Genomic DNA, 24,439 nt, shown 5'->3' on the forward strand with positions numbered 1-24,439 from the left:
TTCCAAAGAAAGACTCTGTACTTCAGCTGGGAGGACTGTCTTGGTAGAGCCATCAATGCTCCAGGTAAGTTGTGGTTATGAAAATATCAGATTATCCATGCAGTAGTCAACTGCACTCCCCTGCAAACACACTTCTTTGAAGTCTCCTCCTTTGCCAAAATATGAGATCAGCCACAAAATTCTATTTATTTTTTTAAAAAAATTCTATTTAAATTAATGGATGAAATGAGTTATAAAAGCTAGAACCCTTTCCATGGTAACTAAGAAAGGTGATCTCAGTTTTACCAGATTTCTGAGATCACGGCTACTGCCATCCAAATATCCTTACATCAAACAGAAGAGTGCAGTTCCCATTTCTTTTATTTCCACAATCTCTAACAACTGAAAAAAACCAACATTAAAACTGGACCACAAGAAGCAGAAGTGTGAGCAGAACATGACTTTTTTTTTCCATCAGGACTCAACATGGTTAAGAATACTGAAAAATTGTGGGGTGTTTTTTTTTTTTTTTTGTTGGTTCATTGTTTTGGATTTTAATCATAGCTACTAGACTGCCTTGTATTTTTAACACAATGATGCAATGAGTTTTGTTCTTCAGCGTCCACTTCTTGCGCTTCTGTAAGACTCATTACCACACAGTGAGGAAATAAACTCTTCCCAAAAGCAACATGGCAGGTGTAGACCACCTCGATTTATGTTTTAAAATTAGACAATCCTAAATAAATTCTCTTCTGACGAAAAAGTACAAGCATAACACAAAACTTCACCCATATAAAAACAACCAAGCAAGCCATAAGTCAAAATCAGAAGGTTATCTAAAATAAAGACATTTAAGAAGTGTTTATTAAATGACTCAGTTACTTTTCTATGTCTTAGTGATGATTAATGTGCCGACTATGAGCTTTCGAGACTGGGTACCGCCTAATGATTTTTGCTACTAAATTGGGATTATATTACCAATGTTAAATTGAAACTTTACCATATTCCTGAACTCACATAACAGACTGCAGGTATTCTCCTAAGTATCTAAATTAAAAGGATCTCACCAGATGCACTCTATTGCTCTACTGCAAGCGACTTATGAGAACCACAGAAGGAAACTAACATACAAAGTAATTAACATTACAGACAATCCAAATTATAATATGATATTCTTACGCAGAAAAAACAGTTGAGTATTTTCTAATTACGTATGTATTTAAATATAGTCAGCTTCATGCTTCTGATTAATAGGCACTTTCTCTGTCAGGACAATTCATTCTTTAGTCATATCAATTCCAGAGGGAAAGTTCCAAATGATCCAGTAAATGCAGACACGTTATCCATTACAATTAAACAGCCAGTGCATGTAAACCTCACATCTTGTTTTCATATCACAATGACAGCATGCAGTAATGAACTTTCTGTTCAGAATTGTAAGACCTGGAAAACGAAAGAAATATATACTCCCAAATACTAATTACTCAGATGCTTAATACTCAACCCCTTCAAAAAACTGGAGATCAGCCAAAAGTGTCATAGATGGTTTGACTTTGTACCAGAACACTATTTATTGGCATTTATAATTTCTATCTGCGCAGGCAGCCTGTGCTTAGTTCTTAGCAATGAAATAGCTAAATATAACAGCAGTGCTAATTAGATCATAAGTGAGTGTTCGAGAATTTTGATTATAACCTAGGAGTCTTCATTAAATCCAGCTAAGGAACGTCAACCACATCTGCTACAGCCGTCACCGAACCGAAGGTGGTCGTGTTCACAAGGGATGATGCGGAACCTCAGCACGTCAGCGGCTACAGACGTGTCACATTCGAAACGCGACCCTTCAGCAGCACAGCCAAATCACTCGGCAGTATCGACCCCCTTCTGCCTAAACCAATACCCAATGGCTTATCTGTACAACGAAGAAGTGCAGTTAATTGTCTTGAAACGAGGATACAAAGTAGGTGGAAGAACGGATGCCGAGTTCCTCTGCAGGGGATCTGCATGTGAGGGCACAGGTACAACCCTGAGCATCCTCTGCCTTGGTCTCTGCCCCCTCAAACCTCATCCTAAAACTTTTATGTCTTTTTCATGCAGAAATATGCGCCATTTTGACAAGCTCGCTGTCGTTACTTATGAAGCAGTGGGCATTTCTCAGCGCTACGCTGAAATGATTTAAAACAATGAGCCGATTAAGAAAAAAGTTTTAGCTTAAATACTGAGAACAAAAGCAGCACAAAAAGCAACCTCTGCTTCTCCTCGTATTGGGTGTTGCTGTTCTACGCTACCAAAAATCAACAGAAAAATCAGGGACAAAGTAAAAAAATAAATCAAAAAACAGTGACCCCAGAGGAGAAAAAAGTTTTACCTCAAACATACATATGTAAAGTTAATATCCAAAAAGCCATTTGCACTTATATAAAAACTGTAACTAAAAGACCACCTACTACTGATCTCAGGTTTTTTTTTTTTTTTAATGCACACATATTTGAAGGTTGCTCATTCCACTTGGCAATAGCACTAATTACCAGTGGAAGTTTAGAAGTTCCGCCAACATAGCAAAGAGAAATGGAATACATTTCAGAAATTTTAGTATATTATTCTGGCTTGGTTCTCATTTTACAAGCTCAGAAATCTTAATGTTGTTACAAAATTGAAAATAAAAAATGAGAACTGTGAATCTATTAAATAATTTTCAATACTTCATTATGTCAGTTGATGATATATACCCTAAAACAGAACAATTAAGCCTTTGTAATGTTTTATTTATGTAAACTTGTTTAAAAAATAATGCTGTAAAACTCATACATTTACTTTGTTTGAACTTCAACAAGCAGAACAGACAAAACTTGTGGCGTCAAAATTATTCGGGCACAATAAAAAGCTAAAAATATGTCCTTGCTGAAAGGTAAAACAAGATTTCCACTGCCTACATATGCCTTGTTTCCCACAATCAAACTGTCACAGCACGAAAACATTCTCCTCTGCGTGGAGGTTTTGATGCCCATTTCCCTGGTGAAAGTGGGCAAAAGGATCTGAAAGTGTTATTGACAATTCATACAGTATCCCATATTTCATTAGGCAGTACAAGCAAAGAACATATCTTAACTCTGAAGGGAGATGAAGCAACAATGTTTTAAATGACTATTGACTCCACTAAATTTCCAGATAATGTCAGAAGACTGTAGTCTGTCAGGTTCATAAGAGACTCGAGATGATACAGGAATCCAATTATGCGAGCTCTATTTAGTTGTCCTGTTTGCTAAGCCAAAGGTTAACGAGAACTGCACTGAAAAAACCTCCTGTGGTATTACAAAGTATTTCTTATGCTGCATAACATGTAAATGAAAAAGTATTTTAATCAAGTCTTTCTTTAACTCTTTGATTGCAATGAAGTACTATACGGTACAGCAAATTAAAAACTCGTGATGGAAAAAGTGATTTTTAAAATTTGCCACGGAAGACATCACAACTAATTACTATAGTAGTAATTACTGAATATTTCTGATTTGTAAAGGAAAAAAAATGTTCAGAACACAGAACCACAGATAGTCATTGCTAGCATTAAATCTTTATGAATAGTAAGCTACGGCCCCTAATTTTAGACAGAAATTAATTATATTTTTGTTGGTAACACATTCAAATCTGTTTACACAGCTGAGGAGTCTCAGCTGCACCAGACTCGAGCAGGGAGCTCTGAGGACCCTCCTGCTTTGCAGCAGATGACTCAACATTCACCAGTTTCATTAAAGATGAAAAGGGGAAAAATTCACCTGCAACAATGTCACTTGGAAAAATAGACTTAAAACAGATTTATGAGTTTTATATATGTGAGGTATCCTATTCAAAAGACAGAGGGAGAAAAAATACGGGAAAACCTAACAGCTGTGGGAAAACGGATTAGAAGTGTTGAGTTTCCAATTCTTTTTTGGCCTAATGTAAACTAATAAAAACGTTAAAATGGATCCACGTTTCAAAGACTCTAATTACCACATGACACCATGCTGTTATTTCAGATCTTACATCCATCGTCTCAGATACGCTCCTGAATACAGGGGCATAGATTTACCCACCCCTCTCAAACTTAACCACTGTTTCTGCAAACACTACCACAGACATATTTTACATATATTAGAAATTCATGGAGCCTTTGCCTTTTTTTTTTTTTTTTGATTGGCATAAATCCTTTACCCAGAGAAAAAAAAAAAAACAAACCAAAACCAGCAGTCTTATCATACAAAGAACAATTCTCCCTTTACAAGAGAGTAGAAATGGACAGGAAAGTGATGCATTGCAGATAATGCTAACATGTAGAGAAAGCAAATCCTTATTCCATTCTCACTTTGCAGAATACCCAGGCTCAACCCCTAGTTTGAATGACTGACTTTATAAAAATAGAAATATTTAATTCTCCTGCATTATTTTCAGGTCACAAAATCTACATGCAACATAACTACATAGCTATTTAACCTTTTTTTTTTTTCCCCCCAATAAAGGCAGACGTCTCCAGCTGGCATTGAGAACACACTAGCAGAATAAAATTATCTGAGCAAAATGGAAAGACATGCTGTAAAACACACTGTAGGGACAACCACGCAAGAAAGCAAGTCTAATATTTAATGGAATTCTGCAGTTAAGTCCCACAATTTCATGAATTTGCAGGCAATTCACAGTTAGGGAATTCTGTCACCAAGGGTTCACACTGATCTCAGCTATGATTTCTCTCCATTTCTAAATAACGGTAAACCTAAAACCTGCAACAGATGTTTGAAAACAAAATACGTTTTGTACTGTATACATATTATTCATTAATTTAAAATGTAAACTTGCAAATGTCCATAAATTCTTGCTGGTCCAGCAAGAACCAAAGCAGGTACTTTAAAAATAGGCAAAGCTCTCCACTGATTTCAACAGGAACACCCCCTGCTTAAGGCCAGACACAGGCTTACATAATAGCTTAATTATCTAGACATGCACCCAGAATACATGTAAAAAACGGGACTTTCTTCCTGAAGTTCAATCACTGCAATAGACTTCAACTTCCAAAACGTTCTGCTTTGCTTCAGACTGGGAACATGTCTACTTCTTGTCTAAAACAAGCACTGAATTTGATATATGTGAATAATTCCCTTGTGCTTCAGTAATTCCATATTTCCATACTTGTATCTTACACGATACAGCTCTGGAGAATGTGTAATATTAAGTTACCGTATATGAGATAGTAAAAGATATTAGGTGATTCCAATTAAAAATCCAAGTAAAATCAGCTATTTGTAGGAAGAAATGAAATGAGAACCAAAGCTACTTACTGAGTCGTCTGTGGCAGAAGGCGGCCAACCTTCCCATAACTGGTGACGGACAGGGATACTAGTGAGGTCATACACATTCCGCTTTACCTGGTAAAAATAAAAAAAATAAAATTAAAAAAAAAATCAGAACTTGTTCTAACGAAAGCAATACAGGCAAATTCCATTATTTTCATCATAATCCCAATATTTTTATTTTGATTTTTTTCTAATTATTGTTAAACGGGTTCCTCCAACACTCAAAGATTCAGATCACTTCCACTGGTTTACACACAGTAATTCCAAAAGCAATTGAACAAACTATGTTAAAGAAAAAAAACCCATAAATTATAATTCATAATGATTCATTATTACTTCAGCATCATAAATGTGTAAAACAGTACATAATACACATTTTCACAGTAAAAAGCATTAAAAAGTAATGAAAAAACTGAAGAGAAGCAGAAGGTAAAAACAAAAATTCTGTTACAGATTTTCCTAGTTAATGTATTCTGTTTCACCTGAAAATTTTAGGTTCATGATACATCTAATACAACGAGTTTTACCTAAGTTTCTTACATGGGATCCAAATAAAAATAAAAGTGAGTACATTAAGCATTAAAATATTAATTAATAAGCACATTTCAAATTAAGACAACATTTCAAATATTTATTAGCAAAATGCAAATAAACTAATTCTTACATCAACTCTTTTCTCACACTATTAACACACTAGTCATTACAATTAACCATCTCACATGATGGTTGGCAAGAGGAAGGGAGAGGGAAAAGAACAAAGAGTTGAAAATTTCAAAACCAGGAAGAATACTGCAAAACACAAGAGTTACAAAACACTTTCCACAAACATATTAACGTAGATTTAAAAGCTGGCATGCTTTATCAAAGGTTTTGTGATAAGCAATTATTTAAATCACAAAAAGATGTAGTTTCATACATGGGATAGAGAGTGATGTCTCAAAATCTGAATAATATCTTATGCCTGAATGTGACGACTGCCCAAGCAACCAGCACATGTAAGTGCTGCCCAGCTGGACCAGAACTGTGAACACTAGAACGTTTAGAGAGAGCAACGGTGGCTTTTGGTTTGACCTCCTTAAAACTGCTACGTGGGAATATAAGGTCCTCCCATATCTTCACGGGTCTGTTTTAGTTTCCAAGTACAGATCTCAACCACCTCCACTGCACCCAGAAAAACATTCTTAAGTAGATGAAAGGCATTTTCCTAATATTTCAGGTGACCATTTGCTAGGCAGCGTATCTGAGGAGGTCAGAAGTTGTGTGTCCTGACCCCAGCTCTGAGAGGGCTGGACGGCCCCGTGCCAACAGACAAGAATCAAGTGTTTGACACACCAAACCAAGAGATATTATGGCAGATGAGTAACGTTTGACTTAAAGCAAACACCAAGACTAGTCCAAAAACCTGCCCTGTGATGTCATCTTTAGCTCTTCATTTATTCACTTGTCAGCTGGAAAGAAACAATAATTAATTGTATTCTAAGTGCTGCTATGAGTATTACTAGAAATTCCGTGGACTGAAAAAAAAATTATATATAGTTGTCAGCAGAAAAGGTCTTTGAACTAGCACCTTGCTTGTGGTCTAGCGTTCTTACACTAAGTTAACAACTCCATCTGAACAGAGAAACAATTAAAAAAAAAAAAAAAACAGGAAGAAAGCTGACATCTGTCAAAATGAGAAATGCTAAAATAATCCATATATTTAAAGGTTTCAAATTCAAGAAATGAAAGGTAATTCTAAACTACCATTTTTAGGGAGATATAGTGATCCACGATACACAAACATTTTCTATCATTTGACCCTAACTCTTTATCAGTACTTGCCACAGCTTCATTTCAGAAGCACAGTTGAGTTTTGAATACATGGCAAGGTAATATGGCAATATAAACATATGGAACGTGCATATGTTCCCTCAAAATTTGGCATTTATTTTTAGTACAGAACATATTCGCAACATCTGCAATAGATATTCGTCTAAAAATGTGTTTGCATAATGAAACAGCACCACAACTCTTAGTCTCAGGATCATCTTTAGAGAGAGGAGCTGCACAGACTTTCTTTCAAACTTTGCACATAGTTGAAGCAAATTAACACATGGAAGAAGGATATGTGTGCAGACATGAAGTGGCAAAAGAACAGTTCTAATCATTGAATGTCCTAAGGCGAGGAGACTCAGATTTCCACACATAGACTTGCTCACAAATCTTGATTTGGGCGACACTCTTCAAGAGACTCTTCATGGCACTGCTGCAGGGATTCGCCAACAAATAAATACAACTGCTAAAATTCAGGGCATATAGAGAGCAAACCTCAAGTACTATTACTGTATTTCCAGTTCTCAGATTCTCCATTCAATTATTGTTACTTATTCTCACTACTTTTAGTAGTAATAGTGTTTTATACTAATAAAGTGCCCCTTAGTAAAACAGTGAAGAACTGCTTCACATTTCTGGATAGATTTAATACATTGGTATGGAAATATGCATTACTAGTGTTAACTAGGCTATGCAGATAATAATTTCAGTGCTATCTGTTTAAAGCTTTATAAATATAAATATTCTGCACAGGTGGGTGAAAAACAATGGCTTCAGTTTATTATCCGACAGCAAGATACACGACTCCCCACTCTGATTCTACAGCCCACTAAGGGATGAGAGTCAGACCATGTGGGTGCCTTATCTGGACATTTCAGTTTCATAACATATATTTGGGGTGGATTTTCAGCTCAGCTTTACATTCATTGTATGGTTTAGAATCATTAATGTATCTCTCCATTTTTTGTACATGTACACCCAATAACCTTTATGTTAATATTGGTTTTGTTCAGGAGTTTTTGCAGGGAGACTGATCTGGTAACTATATTTCAATTAAAATAATTTACAACTATATTTTAATTAAAAAACTAAACCAAGAACATTATTTTGCTTTAGACATAGAATACTGAAGTATTTATTAGTAATTCAAGTGCGCTTCACATTATGTGTTTCCTCATATATAAGCATGTTGTCATGTTTTAAAAAATACAAATATATCTTAATTATTAAAAACTTGTATTTAAATACATTAAAAATACATATATATTGTATATTCTTATATGTATATGCGTATGTATACACATACGCACCTGTGAAAAATGGAATTACGGAGGAGTGAAGTCTATAGAACTCTGTATATGATCTCATTCCTACTGTTCAAAACAAACAGCCTTTCTTCTCTGCTCCTTCACAAGAAGGCGGCCTGCTGGGCAGGATTTGTTCCGCAGCAGTATCAAGGTAAAGAGATGCCATTACTCCATACTGACCCCACAACAGCCCAGCAAAATGTAACAATACTGATCTGGGATCACAAGAACGCGGTTCTCGCTGTTCTCGTGCGTTAAATACTCGGGATAAACTGCCCCTGCGAGATAACTATTCTCCAATTACATATCAAAAAAGTCTCATTACTATCACTTTCACAATATAACACTCTAAAACGCGCTATTTCGAAATAACAAGTGAAACTTCTTTACAGAAACGTGGGATCAATAGAACCACATACTGCTGTTTTCAGAAAGTCTTCACAAGTAAAAATAAATAACTCAGAAGTCACATTCCTCAAATTCCCTTTTAATTCCAAAGTACAACAGAGAGGCATTATGAAAAAAACACTATTTCCCTTCTTTCATTAACTCATCTGTAACTGCACTGAATTCAATAACATTCCTCTGCTATTCTAAGCTTGAAAGGCTTGCTCGGGGTAAAGTGTTATGTTGGTATAAAGCACAATGCCAGACTGATGTGCTGGACAAAAGTGATCAAAGTTGAAGTAATTTTAGCCAACGCACAAGTATTCTGCTGCATTATTCTACCAGAATGACATCTGTTGAGCAACTCGTCGCAGAACAAACTAGTTGTTACAGACAGGCCGGGTTGGGTAGGGGACCATGTGAGACTTAGTGATGTTTGATTAAACAAACTGCTGGAGTTAAGATCATAACTGGATTCGGAATTCATGCCAAAGTAGTCCTCTTTCAAACAACAAGCCACAATCAATTATTTAAGATAAAGTAATCTTGCTTTTAAATAATGATTTAGTTTTGCTTGATAATTAGAATAGAATTATGAAAGCAGACTGCAAAATGTTTTAGAGACTGGGAATATTTACCAATTGAGTACAGAAAACCCCTTTTCTTCATTAACTGACCATTTCAGTTTAAAGTTAAAAATTCTGTAGGGAGGAAAAAATTCTAGAGATTCATATGAAGCAGAACCATAAACTGCTTCTTCTCTAGGCCAGTGAAGTAAAACCCCTCAGCCGTACCCTTCATCCAACTGATAAAATTTAGCATAGCCAAATGGATAAAGTCTGTGTTGAGGCTTTTATTTATAAATTCACATGATATTGATAGGAGGACTGAAATCTTTAAAATGTGTGTAAAGTAAACTCTACCTTCTAGAGCCATCCACTGAGCTACGTTTATTGGCAAACTTTTCGGTCCCCCACCTTTGATCAGTTTGAAATACTAATTGGTGGTGTTGTCTTTGTGCAGCCCAGAATTCCTTTTCACAATGTTCAGATGCCGTGGTGACTGGCACATTATTATGGCAGCCACCCTTCAGATTATCATCTCCAGAACATGCAAGATCATTTAAAAACAAATTAAAGGCATTTCTATTTGGTTCCACAACTTGGCTGTGAACAGTATCAATACCACCATTTAAACAACAACAAAAAAATACGCCATGTATTTCAGATACAATTTTACTTGAAAAATTATGTATAATTCCTGCAGAACGTCCTGCCTTGCAGCTCTACACTGATGCTGGAGGAGCACATGAAGTTTTACCCTTCGGCTCATTTTCACTGGTGTTAGAAGGGAGTTAAAATATTAAACAACTTTTGGTATTTTAAGAAAACTGTAGGTCAAAGTAGCCGACACACTGAGAAAACTTCTAGAATGTAGGCAGAGCCTTAGTTTCTTTTCTTTTACTGTTTGTGGGTTTGGTTTTGGTGGGGTTTTTTTAAGGAGATGAGTATGTTGCTTTAAGAGGAAGGTTACACACAAATATACACTTTGTTTACAGATACGAAGTTAATTCAACATTCAAAGACCTTCCACATCCATATTAGTAAAGATAAAATGAAGTAAAATGTATCACAGGGCAAGAAGTCTATACCAGGTAATGCCACGATGACGACCTTCTGGTGGTTCCGCTTAGCGGGAATAAGCAGCTATTTTCTTATCTCTAAATTAGAAAAATCCAAAATCTAGTGTCAAAAAACCCCACTAAAACTAACACCCTCCCAACTGTTAAAAAAAATAATTTTATGCTGAATCATCAAAGAACTGTCGTGCATGAATCTGTATCTTTGAATCACAACAAATCACAACAAAGTTTTAACAGTAGTTTCCCTCAGGCTGTTTTCTGCTTATGCAGGTACAAAGTTAATTGAAATAATGTAGATAATGAACTTTTGTTAGTCTTATTATTAAATATAATTTATGCAAAGCTGTAAATTGGCTGAGATGCTAAAGACTGTTCCAGGCACATAGGCAGCATGAAAGACAGTGCAAAAATGAGTGCATGAAAGGCAGACAAAGGGAGCAATAAAGTCAGAGGACTGTGAGGAATGTGGAATGTGAGTCGGGGGACGCGGGGAAATGAGATCAGACAGACAGAGCGAGGTTGCATGGGGCACCGATAGCAAAGCCAGGAGCTTGACTTTGACACTGTAACAGAGAAGAAGCCAAGAGAAGTACCCAAAAATTTCAGGGGATGGGAATGATATGGATGGAGCAGTGACAGAAAGACATGCAAAGCAAGCAAAAGTGTTTTGGTGAAGAAAGATGGAAAGAAAGGAGGCAAAACCAGTGGAAGTGATAGTCTTCGAGATGATAGAGGGAAGTCTTTAGCATCTCTGCCAGGAGAAATTCCGCCAACGAGGAGCATTGGGAATCTGGCAGTAACACATGGGAAGCAGGGACACAATCTACCCAATTTCTAAGCATATAGAAGTGTCAAAGGTGATAAAGTGGTAAATTTGAAAGGATAACGATGTTATCGATAGTTATGAACAAAAAGATGGGTCAGACAAAAGAGTAATTTCAGTTAACTATGGACTAACAAGAACTATTAAAAATAGAGAAGCAAAACTAGAGAGAAAGAATTTCTGAATCAGCATGTCTGCCATAACCTACTGCAATAGATTTGGTCCATGGTAACAGTAAAAACACAGGACAGAAATGGAAGGAGTTAGGAAAGAAAATGAAAAACAAAAACAAGTGAGCCATATTTAAAATTTTCCTGTAGCAGAGAAAAAGTATTTTGCATTTTATCAGGGAAAGGCTATCAGCAGTCAATAAGAAACTGAATTTCTTAACTTTAAAAAGTTATATGTGCAGCAACTTTTAGCCAGCAACCCAGAAGTAAGATACATTCCTATACAGCAAGTAATGTACTGTATGAACCACGACTAATATTAGCACCCAAACCAGAACTCTCAGGTCACTTTATGCAAGATTCATTTGAGGGGAATGGTCTAAGTCTGCTCCACTCACAATTTTGTTTGCCTTCTTGTATCTCCAATACGCAACATAATAAACTATATTAAAACATAAAGAGCAAAGGTTATTCAAATCAGCAAATTTTAATTTTAGTGCAGGCTTTACTTTAGAGACAATAATGCAATTCTAAAGACATCAAATGATAATTGTCCTCACCTTTTAGCAGCTGACTTTTAAAATTATGTTTAAATTATGGAATGCTTTCAATTACTGAATTAAGACGTCAGAATCGGGCTATTTTTAAATAACAATATCTGCTCTTAAGAATTTCATACCACTGGAACTCTTCAAGGAAGACTCACTGTGCTAAAATAACTATTTACATTTGCGCATATGTTCAGTTCACTCTGTTGTAATCTAGAGGAAAAAAAGTACACTTCCAACCTAACTATTTAAAATCTATATCGAATGCAAAAGAACTCCTGCCCAAGCTTTCCAGATAAAAGTCAGTTGTGTTTCAGAGCGTTTATGAAATACACAAGAACTCAAATGTGTGTTTTACTGCAATACATTCTCCAATTATTTTTTTATTTCACATCTCTTCCTTTAAATTACTATTTTTGTTTCTAATACCTCTGAAAAGATTCTGGTCTGCATTTATTAAGAGTTCTCCTTTAACAGGCTAAAGCTTTGAAACCTCTTTTCTTGTTTAATGCAGAATAAAAATGCATTAAATTCTAACGTAATTGCTTTTAATTCAATGTCTGAAATACACTACTTGCTTATTCTATCATGACAAGTAAAACTGAAACAAATAAACCAAAGAAAAGCACCGAAACTTGTATTCTCTTCCCTCTAATTAGGACAGTTTCATTTTCCAATTAAAAACAATATGCAATTTCAAACCTTCCTAAAGGACTCTAAGAGAACCTGAATGTCCATTGTATGCCAGCCACATACAAAGCAGAATTCATCAGCAAGTTACACCACCACCAAAAAAAGGGTAGAAAATTTTCTGCTAAGTTTTCACGTACCACTTCCCTGCAATTAAACACATTTTACGTACAGAAAAGCTACTAATGCATCCAGGTTTCACTTTTGAGTGTATGGAACAGTGTTTGAACCAAAATAAACCCAGTTTAAACTACTGCTAAAAATAGGTTGTATTGTACTGTAGTATTCAGTAAATACTGTGCCAGTATCTTCCTTAGAAAGTTTGTTGAATTCACTATGTAACCATTCAAATTAACTTAAGTCTGGAAAATAATGTGTTATTTTTGTGACGTCTTGCTGATAATCTTCTTTGTATGAACTCTTAAGCCACATAAGACCTTAAGTTAAAACCAGAAAATAATTTTTTCATGTTTCCAATTTTTTAATTTCAATATCTAGAGAAGAGACTGAAGTACATGAATTTTGCCTCTCATCCTTGGAAGGGTGGAGTAAGAACTTCATGTATCTAGGGATTAAATGAACATTCTCACAGAAATAATCCACACTATTTCCAATTTGAGAGATAAGGCAAGGAGAAATAGGTAACTACTAAGAAAGATTAAGTGGCTGAATAAGTAAATGCAAAGTTAATGTATTATTTTGCTATTATGTATTTTAAAATGGGGGACGGATGAAAATTTTCAGGAGAAAAAAGTCTGTAAACAGACAAACTTAGCAGAGAGATGATCACCATAAAATTTTAGTAAAAACCATCTCATTTAGGAAAATAAGATACTAGATATGAGGATAGACTCACTAGTATCTCTTCCAGAAAGGCATTTGGATTCTTTACTCCCCAACTAAGCACTTACAGCCCCATTCCCCCAGATTTACAGCCATCATAGTAAGTCATCAAAAAAAATCCCAAACAAAAATGTTAATTCCATTTTACTGATGTAGATTCTCAAGCACTACAGATAGTCCTATTTACTTATGTGAAATACTATTGGCAAATTTTAACTGTCCTAAATTCAAAAATTAAACTGTTTTTTTCCTAAGCTAGTTGGCTGTGTTCTGTCTACTTCTACAGTTGACAGAAAGACACCTTCAGAGACACTACCGACTCACTTTAAAGATTCATTGACCAACTATAATTCTGAGCTGCAACATTTATTCAAATAACTTAGACATTTTTCTTAACTAGAAGTTGTTATCAGAAGCCTGTCCAGTTTAGGAATCACCAGATGATTTAAAAATTAATTAAATGTATTGACATTTAAAATTCATTACATTTTGTAAATGCTTGTAAAGAAGCATTCAGCAGTTTCCTTTCAGCGTTAGAAATAACATTGAGAGTAAATTACTTTCATAGATTACACATTTATTAACACTTCATTATCCTCTGTTTCATATGTTCGACCTCATACTTTAAACGTCTCTTACACCAAGCCTTCTTGGAGGTCATTTGAACTTTTTTAATGTGCCTATGCCAAGTTGGTATCTTAACACCACAACCCACAATAAAACGGTCTACTGGATAATACCAGGAGATTTTTGTGGTTAAAACCTGCAAATTTCAAAACAGAAAATAAAATGAAGGCTTCAGCTAAACTTTACTGAATCTTTCAACATTTCTGATCGCCTCAGGCAATATATATCTATACCTACAATATAATTTGAAAATATGGATGTTCCAGGCACAAGATGTTGCCTCAAAGATTTAGAAAGATATTTTCCCAACCTCAGCCTCCCGGTCAGGCAAACTTTAAGGTCTGAGAGTCAGTCCGAGCTCTCTTCAAGCTACCAGATACTACTTTTTGGCACTGCTTTGGATGTGGCCTTTTCCCAGGCTGCAGCGAGAGGCAACAGTTAAGTATATTCACTATATTATATCATATTATTCATTTTATTCAGATTCTACATACAACTGTTTCACTGCCTTTAAAATGTTGGTTTACTCCCCAATGCCTCAGTTTTCTGCAAACATACATGCACATTTTAATTCTGTGGAATAAAGAAAACTCTTTATTGATCTCCATCTTTAAAATACCTAAAATTAGCTATCCTTCTAGAAAAGTTTTATTGCTAAATTCAAGTTACAGTCTTCTGAACCTGATGCAGAAGTTACTGATTGCTGCTATATGGCCTGCACTGTGCAAAGGTTCAGCCTACATAATTATTATTATTCATTGCTTGTAGTGCCTAGGAGACCTAATTGTGATAATCCCCTCTGAACTTAAAACCACATGACCCTTTGAATATTTTAATAGAAGGTTAAAAGAAGAAACAAAATCCTATAGAAGAAGAAGGGAAAACACATTCTTAAGAAATTGAGGTAAGAGACATGAGTGTTTAAAAAAAAATCATTTTAGCAGCACACAAGCATAAGGTTGAAGTAGGGTATGAAAGAATGAGAGTGTGAGCTAGCTGTGACATTAGAGATTGAAAGGAAGATGTGATTAGGGTTAAAAGAGATCAAACAACAAAGGCTTACTGACAAAACAATTTTACAAATTTATTTGAAAATGCCTTAAAGACTCCTACTAACAAAATAAAACCGATGATAATACTTGGAAGTTTTTTGTTTGATTGTTCTACATCCAGTGCATTGACACAGAAAAGATACATTCTGAAGTTCGAGTTTGTTTTTCCATTCAGCAGGAATGATCATTTGAGAAGTACATACTTATTAGTAACCTGGATGAAAAAGCACTGCTCTGTGGAAACTTTTAATTGACCTTTATGCACGTTATGAAAGAAAACAGGCAACTGCTACGAAGTCATCTATTACCAGATCACTATCCAGAGAGCTACTCTTCTGGCAAAGCACTCAATTGCAATATAAAGGGTAAATACAGTTTCTAATATTGTTCCCTCCAAGAAGGATATTTCTTTGCTGTAAAAACCAGGACAATAACTGAAACATTGTTAATGCTACTGTCCCAATTCCAGCTGCTTTTATGTCCTAATATAGTGAGAAATTGCCAGGTATTTTATTTCCACTAAAAATTAACATTTTAAGACCTCTTTAAAAACAGTGGGACAAACTCTGGAGGCCAATACTCATGCAAGATCCTGCATCTGGCAGGAAAAATTAGATCTTAGTTTCACTACAGAAAATATTACTTTTAATTACCACCTTCCAGAAGATTTCGGAGTGCTTCGTGAAGTACAGTAGGAAAACTACGTGAAGTTCAGAGGGCTATTTTGGACTCTGCTGCAGCAGAGTACAAGGATGCAACAGAGCTGAAACTAGACAATAATAAAGAATATACAAGCTGAATTAGGATATCTCTAGGAGAAAACCATACAAGACTGATAAGAAAAGCACTGCAAATTAGAGAAGCGTAATTATTAAGATCGGTTTTATGATCTTTGGAGTTAAAAGAAAGGCCATATGAAAAGCCCTAGTTGAAATAGCTGGTCTGCTGAATGCAACAGAAGATGGCACCAGGGTACCAGTTTCTATGTGGGCTAACCTGATGAAAGGTCACCAGGAGCCAAGGGACAAGTAATCTCAGAAGGATTGCATACTTAGCACACTTAACAGATAATCCTAATAAATTATCTCAGTGATTAAAGCAGTAACTTGGACAAAAAAACACCTTGACACTTACTCATCGTGAAGTTAAGGACATGACTTAGAGCAGTAACTTTCATCCAAGCTTTTTAAAATTGGTATGAAAACACAATCTAAGCTACTAAATACATGTTCTTTGCATCCCAACATCTCTGACTTAGCAGAAGCTACTGTCACTACTGGGTAATGGTAAAATATGAACAAAGGCTGGGAAGTAAGAAAAACATCTGCACGCCAGTTATGCAGGCTTGATCCCAGCTTGCCCATATTGCATGTGTGTATGTTCAGACTACTGCACAAACAAGTGTCATTTGGCAGCTCCTGCCTTTCAGTATGTTCCACTTCTTTTGTCAGGAATCAGCACGTGAACTCTTCAGCAAAAGTCTGTATTATACTTGCCCATATCTTGTATTGGCTGTGTTGTTTCCTTTTTAAGGAACTAGTTGTCTTAATGAGTTATAGCATACTGAATATTTTGGATACAGTCAGGTTCACGCTCATAAGGGCCTCAAAGATTATTTCTAGGGTTTGAATCATCACTAGAAGTGAAAGAGAGAGACAACGTGATTCTTGCATTGGAGAGTAGATTTGTTACATTCTCATGGTTGTCATGCTCTGAACAAAAGAAAAATTCAGACTGATTTGAAGACAAACACCCTTACCTTCACTTCAGAAGAAAGAGATTTGCAACAGTCTAAGCATGATAAATACTTATATTGATCTTCATCACTTCCCTGCTTGCACATTTTCTTAGGTTTCAAAAGTAATCAGTCCTATCAATGAATGGTAAAATAAATGGTCATTTTAGGAATAAATAAGGAGATGAATGGAAGTTACACACCCAATTCTGCATTTAAGTAAAGAACACCATTTGTATTCATACTTTCCCTCTTCCAAATTTCTTTTCGCTTCCAGTGAGAGACTAAATCCTACCGCCCCTGCCAAATCTCAGATTATGGTATCAAGACGTGCTCCAAACACATTTTATTGACTAACAGTATCTTCCTCCACTCCTACCCAAACATGTTTCAGAATAAAAACTAATTCAGTTTCAGTCTTAAAAAATGCATAAAGCTCTCATGCTTCAGAGACATCTCTTACCATAAGTGATAAACCTGCCAATTTTGACTTAAGAAACAAAACATCACAAAATGAATATTTTGTTGTGTGTTTTTTACTTGTCTCTAGACAACTGATAGAATGCTCTTTTATGAGGGAGCATATTTTATTGCTACTAGAGACAATACAAAATTTATTCAAATTTTTGTAAGTGGTCAATAATTAGAAAATATTCGCAAATTTAGACATAATATGAAAAAGTAGTTCAATCTATAAATTTTATGAAGCAAAGTATCACAGTTGTGCCGAGAGCTGTGCAGTACTTTCATGTACAGAAATCCTCCAGGACCTCTAACTTCAACGTTTTACTTTTCCCACGACTTTCACACTTAAAGATGCCAGCAAGCCAGTGGCTCAGTGAAGAGGGATGGGTCGGCTCTCCCTGCAGCCCTTTTATTCCCAGTGCCAGCCAACAAGATGCATCTAAAAAGGAAGATGAGCCACAAATCTGAAAGGTCTTGTGCATTATATTCATTTCACCAATACTGTACTGCAGCAACAAGAAGACAAAGCTGTCAGTGTGACTTGCATTGTACCTTCCAGTGTAGTTTGTAATCACGTTTGTATCCCAAAGGAAAAAAAAAAAAAATCAAATGCAATGTGCATTTTCTCTAAAGACTCCCTGGTATCTTCACCACACAAATGAGAATATGGGTTACCCAGAAACTCATCAACAACCCTACTGTTGACTTGCTTGGTTCAGCTGGGTTGTTGGTATCAGGCCAACTCTTCCATGTGAGAACTCACTATAAACTCAACACTGAAGGAAACTGTGCTATCTTTCTCAGTCACTGTAAATGTGAATTTAATAAATTACTTTATGAGTTTGAGTTTGAATAGATATTCTATTAAAGTCATTTCAACTTCAAGTCAAATTATAAAACAAGGTTTACTGAGCTGTTAGTCGACCTTCTACTAACAAAAGCATTTCTTGGTACTTCATTTCATTTTCATGTCTCCCAAATCACGACTACTTTTGAGGTTTTTCTTTACATTGACAATATTCACGAACAATCTGAAAATAATTTCTGCTTTAACCAAGGAATGGTTGTTAGTTTCACAATGGAAAAGAAAATCATGCAGACAATCTGCACAGTGCATTTTAAGAATGTCAGCATACACCTATCAATTACAAATATAGTTACTAATATTGCTACACATAAGGTATATGCATATAAGGTGCCCGATTACACTATTAACAAGAAGCTCTCCTATATACATATAGACTTTTTAAAAGAGAATTCAGCCTATTTAACAATTCACTAACAAAGCTATTCCTTAGCTCATCCCTGCCATAACCTGCTCTATTCAGAAACATATGGGAAAAGACATTAAATAACCAGTGAAAACCATGGACTTCTGGTATTAGTGCTACACATTGCATACCCCTATTCATTATTCCACCTCCCTTGTTTAATCTATCATTAAGACTCAGTGACCCTACACTAAATTTAAAGCAGATCCTTCCTTCCTCCCATGCCTAAATTCACATACTTTTCTAGCTGGGGATGCCCTCGAGTATTAGCCACTCTACAGGGTTTCTCTAATCTCAGCTCTGAACTATGTTGTGCTATAGAAGCAAGAAATTGCTGGTTTACATCTTTAACTATGGGATCTTCCACCAAAAAAACCCCCTCATTTACTTAATAAGATAGAGAAAAATCTTTCATTAATACATATTTAACAAGTACAAAATTTTATATATTTCCCTCTATATGATGTAGAATAAATATTATGAAGTAGACTGTTTTAAAGCACTGCCTCCATGTACTTGTGTCCCAAACACAATTTCATTGGAAACAATTTTAAAGCTTCCAGAAGTTTATTGTCACATCTTGTAAGAGCTAGATCTTCATTTGCATTTGAAGTCAACATGAAATAGTTTTCTAATAAACAAACAATCAAATCAATAAAACAATGAGATGATAAAAAAAATCAGATAATAGATTTGTTTTTGTCTTTTTAATGCAGGAACTAAAAATATATTAAAAAATATGAAGACCTCTGCCTCTTTCATTTCTTTTTATTGACACAGATTACACCTTAGCAGCAGCGGCAGTACAGGTGAAAATATATTAAGAGTTTTCTGAATAAGGGACAAGAATCATTATCGTTAACATCTGTACATATTTGTCAACGATACCCCTGCCTTCCACTTCCATGATAAGGTGAAAATTGGTCATCAGGATTTTCAAAACTTACAGACAGTAAGACTGTGAGTAAAGAGAGAAAATTCTGTTGAGTTAACAAATGAATCAGGCAAAGGTGCAACCTCAATACAGATTTTTATCTTTACTGAAAGAAGCCATATAATTTTGTATTGGTTTCATGAATAATACTATTTTTAGCATATTTAAATATGTCTAAACGTATTTCCTCAAAAGAGTAGAGTTGAAAAGAACAGCTATACCTGACCAAAAACCTGCATTCTCTCTGGTTTTTATTTTTTTAGTTTCTTTAAGTCTTTCTCCAAACAAGCACTTGAAGTAGTGGTAGTTGTACATGAGTTGTACATATTTGTAGAACACAAAAAAATTATGAGGAAAGCAAATTGGTAAGGCTCAAGTTGTCAAAAATCACATTTTTCTACATGCAGGCTGTAAAGGGTTATTTCCAAACTCCTGTTCTCTATTAGAAGTTATCAAGTAACAGAAAATTATTAGGAACAGTTAAAATAAACACAATAAGTGGAGAGCAACACTGGAAAACCTGAAGTCTGAGTTCTATTCAGGTGTAGATACAGGAAGATGAAGGGTAAGCGTTACCAGAGAATGACAAAAAACAATAAATGCGGACTCTATAAAACTGGTACATAGAACAATTCGGAGAGAAAAATGACCTGGAAGGCTCTCCAGTGAGGAGCTTTTCTTTACAAGCGACAACAATCTTATGAAGAAAAGAAGCCCTGTTTTGCTGAACGTAACCTTTTTACCAAAGGCAACTGGCACCCTCCTGCCACAAGCTGCTTCACGTGCTTGAACTGCATTTATGACAGAAAAGCTGAACAAAAAAAGTCACAGAAGCTGGCTAGAAAAGATCATTTTTCATAAGGGGGAAACTTTATGAAAAAAGTTCAGACCTTCATTTTAAGTTTTTCAAGATAAGGGATGGGCCTATTCATTCTCACTCCCCACTCATTTCCAGGTTATTCCAATGAAACTGCTGTTAGGAAGAATATTTCGACTGAGAAGATGACCTAGAAACCTCTCAGGACCTGTGCAAGACAGCAACAAATGGCCAAAATCTAAAAAAAAAAAAGCTAAAATCACTTATACTAACTGGTAAGGTAGAATTTTCAGGAACTTGGATAGCTTAGTATTTACAAAAATATACACGCTAAGACCCCAGTTCTGCAGTTTGTAGTTCAGGCATTCTTCCTCAACTGGACTGGCATCAGAATTGGTCTGGTTAAATAAAAAGTGTAAGTAGTGCACAATACCGAAATCACATTTCCCTTGAAAATTCCAAAATTTTAAAAGAAAACTACGTGATTGTGTTCTACAAAGAGGAGTGCACAACCAAGTCTCTCAATACAACAGGAATTTATTCACTATATCTTCAATGGTGGCCACCTTAGAGAATTGTCTAACCCAGAAACCACGAAGCTATTTTATGAAGGGAAGGGTCAATATTTCTTGAATATACAACTAAAGGGCAATTTCATTAGTGTTTGACCAAAACACTACAAGGAGTTACTCTTCTGCAGACTCCAGTCTTTACAAAGCCCACCATTCACAGAAAATTTAATGACCACTTCAGAAAAAGCGCTGATACGAAGCTACTCTGACCATTTTCACTGTTCTACTGTGCAAACTTGTCATCCCACTGAAACAAAGATCTGAGTAAAGGTTAAGTAATTATTCAAACATATGTATTATTTTCTCTGCATTTTTAAGTCTTTAGCTCAACATCCAACTCTATAACTATCAAATAAGCAGTGAACACTATTCAATTTAATAAAAAAATTACTTAAATTGCAGGTTATTAAAAACTCAGCTACTCACCTCCCTGAAAAATACCTCAAATGTTGCACAGAATTAAGAGGCCTCATCAGGCATACTTTTTCTCTAAAACAAAACTAGAAACTATGTATTACAAAAAAAAAAATACTCATAGACCGTGAATTTTAAGATCAGAAAAGACTATTCAGCTCAAATTAACACATTTTGATAAATCAAAGCAAAACTTTATCCTCACTTTCGTTCCTGTTACGGAATTATCACCTCAATAGCCAATAAAAAGAAAGATCTAATGAGGTATTTCAGTATCTCCCAAAGAAATATTTTCAGCTGTTTTTCTTTTAAGCGCTTAAAAGGAGAAGAGTAATAAATTGCTCCTGCGCAGTCTTTTTTATTATTCTGCTATAAAAAGCAGAGTTACACCAAGTCTTTATTTTTCACACACTTCAAAATATTTTTTTATCTTGCTGCAACAATGGCAAAAGAAACCTCTGACCAGAAAGGACAATTATTTAACAGCGACAGAGAAGTTCTGCTCTGAGCAGCAACCTTCCTTGTTTCTACTAATGGGTGAGACGACAAACACTTAATGGGTAACAAAGAGATATCTGAGAGATGGAGAAGACAAATCTGTTACAGTCCAGCAAGAACAAGCCAGGAACCTGAAGAAAGGACTGGAACATGCAGATGGCCATTGACTCACAGAGGGAGTGTGCCCGAGTGTGCCCTGCATCTAAAATTGCTTCAAATGGTACAGTGAAATCATAATCACTTATTTCATGGTCCATGCGAGAACACTTAGAAGAAAATTAATTAGAGGCACATCCAGTGAATCAAGAATGTATATAACAGGCCCACTAAAGACATGTAAGGTCTGGAATAAATTCATTAGCACTTTTTGTTGTTGTTTCTGGAACTAAAAGATCAGCCTTGAGCAAACGTAACCTGGAAGGTTTTGAGGATATCCTCTGAGGTGTTTCGGTTGTTAGAAATGTTCCAAATCATCTGGGCGCATCATCTTTGGGCACTCACACAGATGAACCAGAAAAGAACGGGCCCTTCTGAAAGACCAAATGCTTTCTAAGAGAGGAGTCACGTCTCTGAACATCCTTTTTAATGTGTGATCATCACTTTGACACGCGAGGCTTCTGCATACACACTATGGACAGCTGCTGAAAAACATTCTATAAAGAGCTCGTGTTCCTGAGCTGCCATTTACCCACCAATCAGCAGGAAAGGGACAGAAAGCCATGTATCCCATCACATGCATGGTGTGACTGCTGACAATAAATTTGGCAAATTTATTTTGCAGCTTTGTGTCTTTAAGTGACATGCACACGAATAGCAGGCATGACACACAGTCAAAGACTGTTCTTGGGCAAGAAATGAGCCACAATGTACAGACAGGAGAAAAAGGAAACACAGATTATAATCTGTATAGGAAATACAGATTAACTGACCTCCTCGAGTAGAGAAACCTGCTCAGTAACATCAAAGCTCTCCATACGAACGTGAAAATAAAGGCACTCAGACTCCCTAAGTATTCTCATCTTGTATTCATCTTAGATATTTGGAATAGTTTCTGTAAAGTCCTCATCCCTTGAAGCGAGAGGCCACTATTAAAGCCAGATGGATTAGAAGACCCAGAAAAGACTTGCCTGAATATGTGTTGTGAAAACAAACTCTTGAAAAGCAGCAGCAAAACAGGGTGGAAGGATGGCAGAAAGCTGCTCGTAACGGTGTCACAGAAACGGGCATTTCAAATGGTAATTCCAGACGAGAAGAAACATGTGTAATCTATCACCAAAGCTATTGAGAAAATGGAAGCATCAGTTTGGAGGGGAACTAGGTTACTCCTTTTAAAAATCTTTAAAACTGGTTTGAAAGTAGAGATTGATATACCAGCTATTGAATATAAGGCCACCTGTGGCGGCTGTGCCAATGATGACACCCTGAGGACTCAATCTTTGTAATGGTTGCAAGGAAGCCGCGGGAGCAAGAAATCGTTCAAAAGGCTCTGCGGTTCATTCTGCTGCATATCTGTGACCTTGTTGCAGACTTTGAAATCTATACTTGACGAAATAGTTACTCACCAAATTTCAAAAGATCATTTGCCTTAGTGACAAAAAAGATCCTATTTCTAGACTTTGGTACACAGGTAGTATCAGAAATACAGAAAGCTCCTGTTCATATGCCCATCTCTTCCAGATCTGATCCTCGGAAATGGGTCACTGAAAGATTAGAATCTGGGATGGAGATTTTGAGGATAAACTCACGTCACATTATCTTAAAAATACAAATGCACAGCAGACATTAGCCTTGGGAAAGATGTAAATTTAGCCTGTAAGAAAGCCCCAACACCATCCAAATGAACAAGCTGAACAGCAGAAATGACCACCTCACACTTCTGTTTTTCAGTGTCTGTCCCTGAATCAGAAGATCTTAAGGCATGTTTACCGTGCAGGGATAGAGAAGGACAGAAAAGCACATTTCAGAATAAAAACTGTGTAGAAATACTTGCAAATTAAACGCCTCTTTATACTTTCATCACAGCTTTCCTTTTAAAAAAGAATCAATAAAGCTTCACAAGAGTAAACTGTGTGCGGTTGTTCTTCCTGCATCAACATCAGTGCCAATTTAATTCTGAACCCTAAATCTTTAGTGTTTCCTATTAGCTGCTAACCAGAATGAACACTGTGATTTTCTGAGATCCCAGGCTGAGACTTGCTGTAACAGCAGTTAGAAAAAAAAAAGATTCTTGTTTTGACTTGTCTGCTGAGTAAACCTGACATCGAAGCTACACGGTGGAAAATAAATACATAATACCAAGATGTTAATTTTACAGAAACACTTAACTTTTTGTGACCACAATTAACACTTGGGGGGGGAAAAAAAGCCATTGACAGGTCTGCCTGGCTCCTGCTTCCACACGGCTTCCCAGGCTCCCTTTCCGAGCGGCGGGTCGGCTCCTGACCTCAGGGGCTGCCTTCAAAGCAGCACATGGGGAGAAGAAGGGGAGCAGGACAACAGGCGGTTAAATACAGCTATAAACTGACATCG

General features: G+C 36.0%; 1 protein-coding gene across 1 annotated transcript in view; it reads right to left on the reverse strand.

Annotated features, from left to right (window-relative positions):
- The window catches only part of FAF1 (Fas associated factor 1), a 163,031-nt gene that overhangs the window by 72,997 nt on the left and 65,595 nt on the right, over nt 1–24,439 (reverse strand). The window contains exon 8 of the mRNA XM_065657013.1: nt 5,289–5,375. Coding sequence (XP_065513085.1) covers nt 5,289–5,375 — 87 coding nt within the window. The remainder of the gene's footprint in view (nt 1–5,288; nt 5,376–24,439) is intronic.

This window comes from Caloenas nicobarica, chromosome Z, assembly GCF_036013445.1.
Source record: "Caloenas nicobarica isolate bCalNic1 chromosome Z, bCalNic1.hap1, whole genome shotgun sequence".
Taxonomy (NCBI): Eukaryota; Metazoa; Chordata; class Aves; order Columbiformes; family Columbidae; genus Caloenas; species Caloenas nicobarica.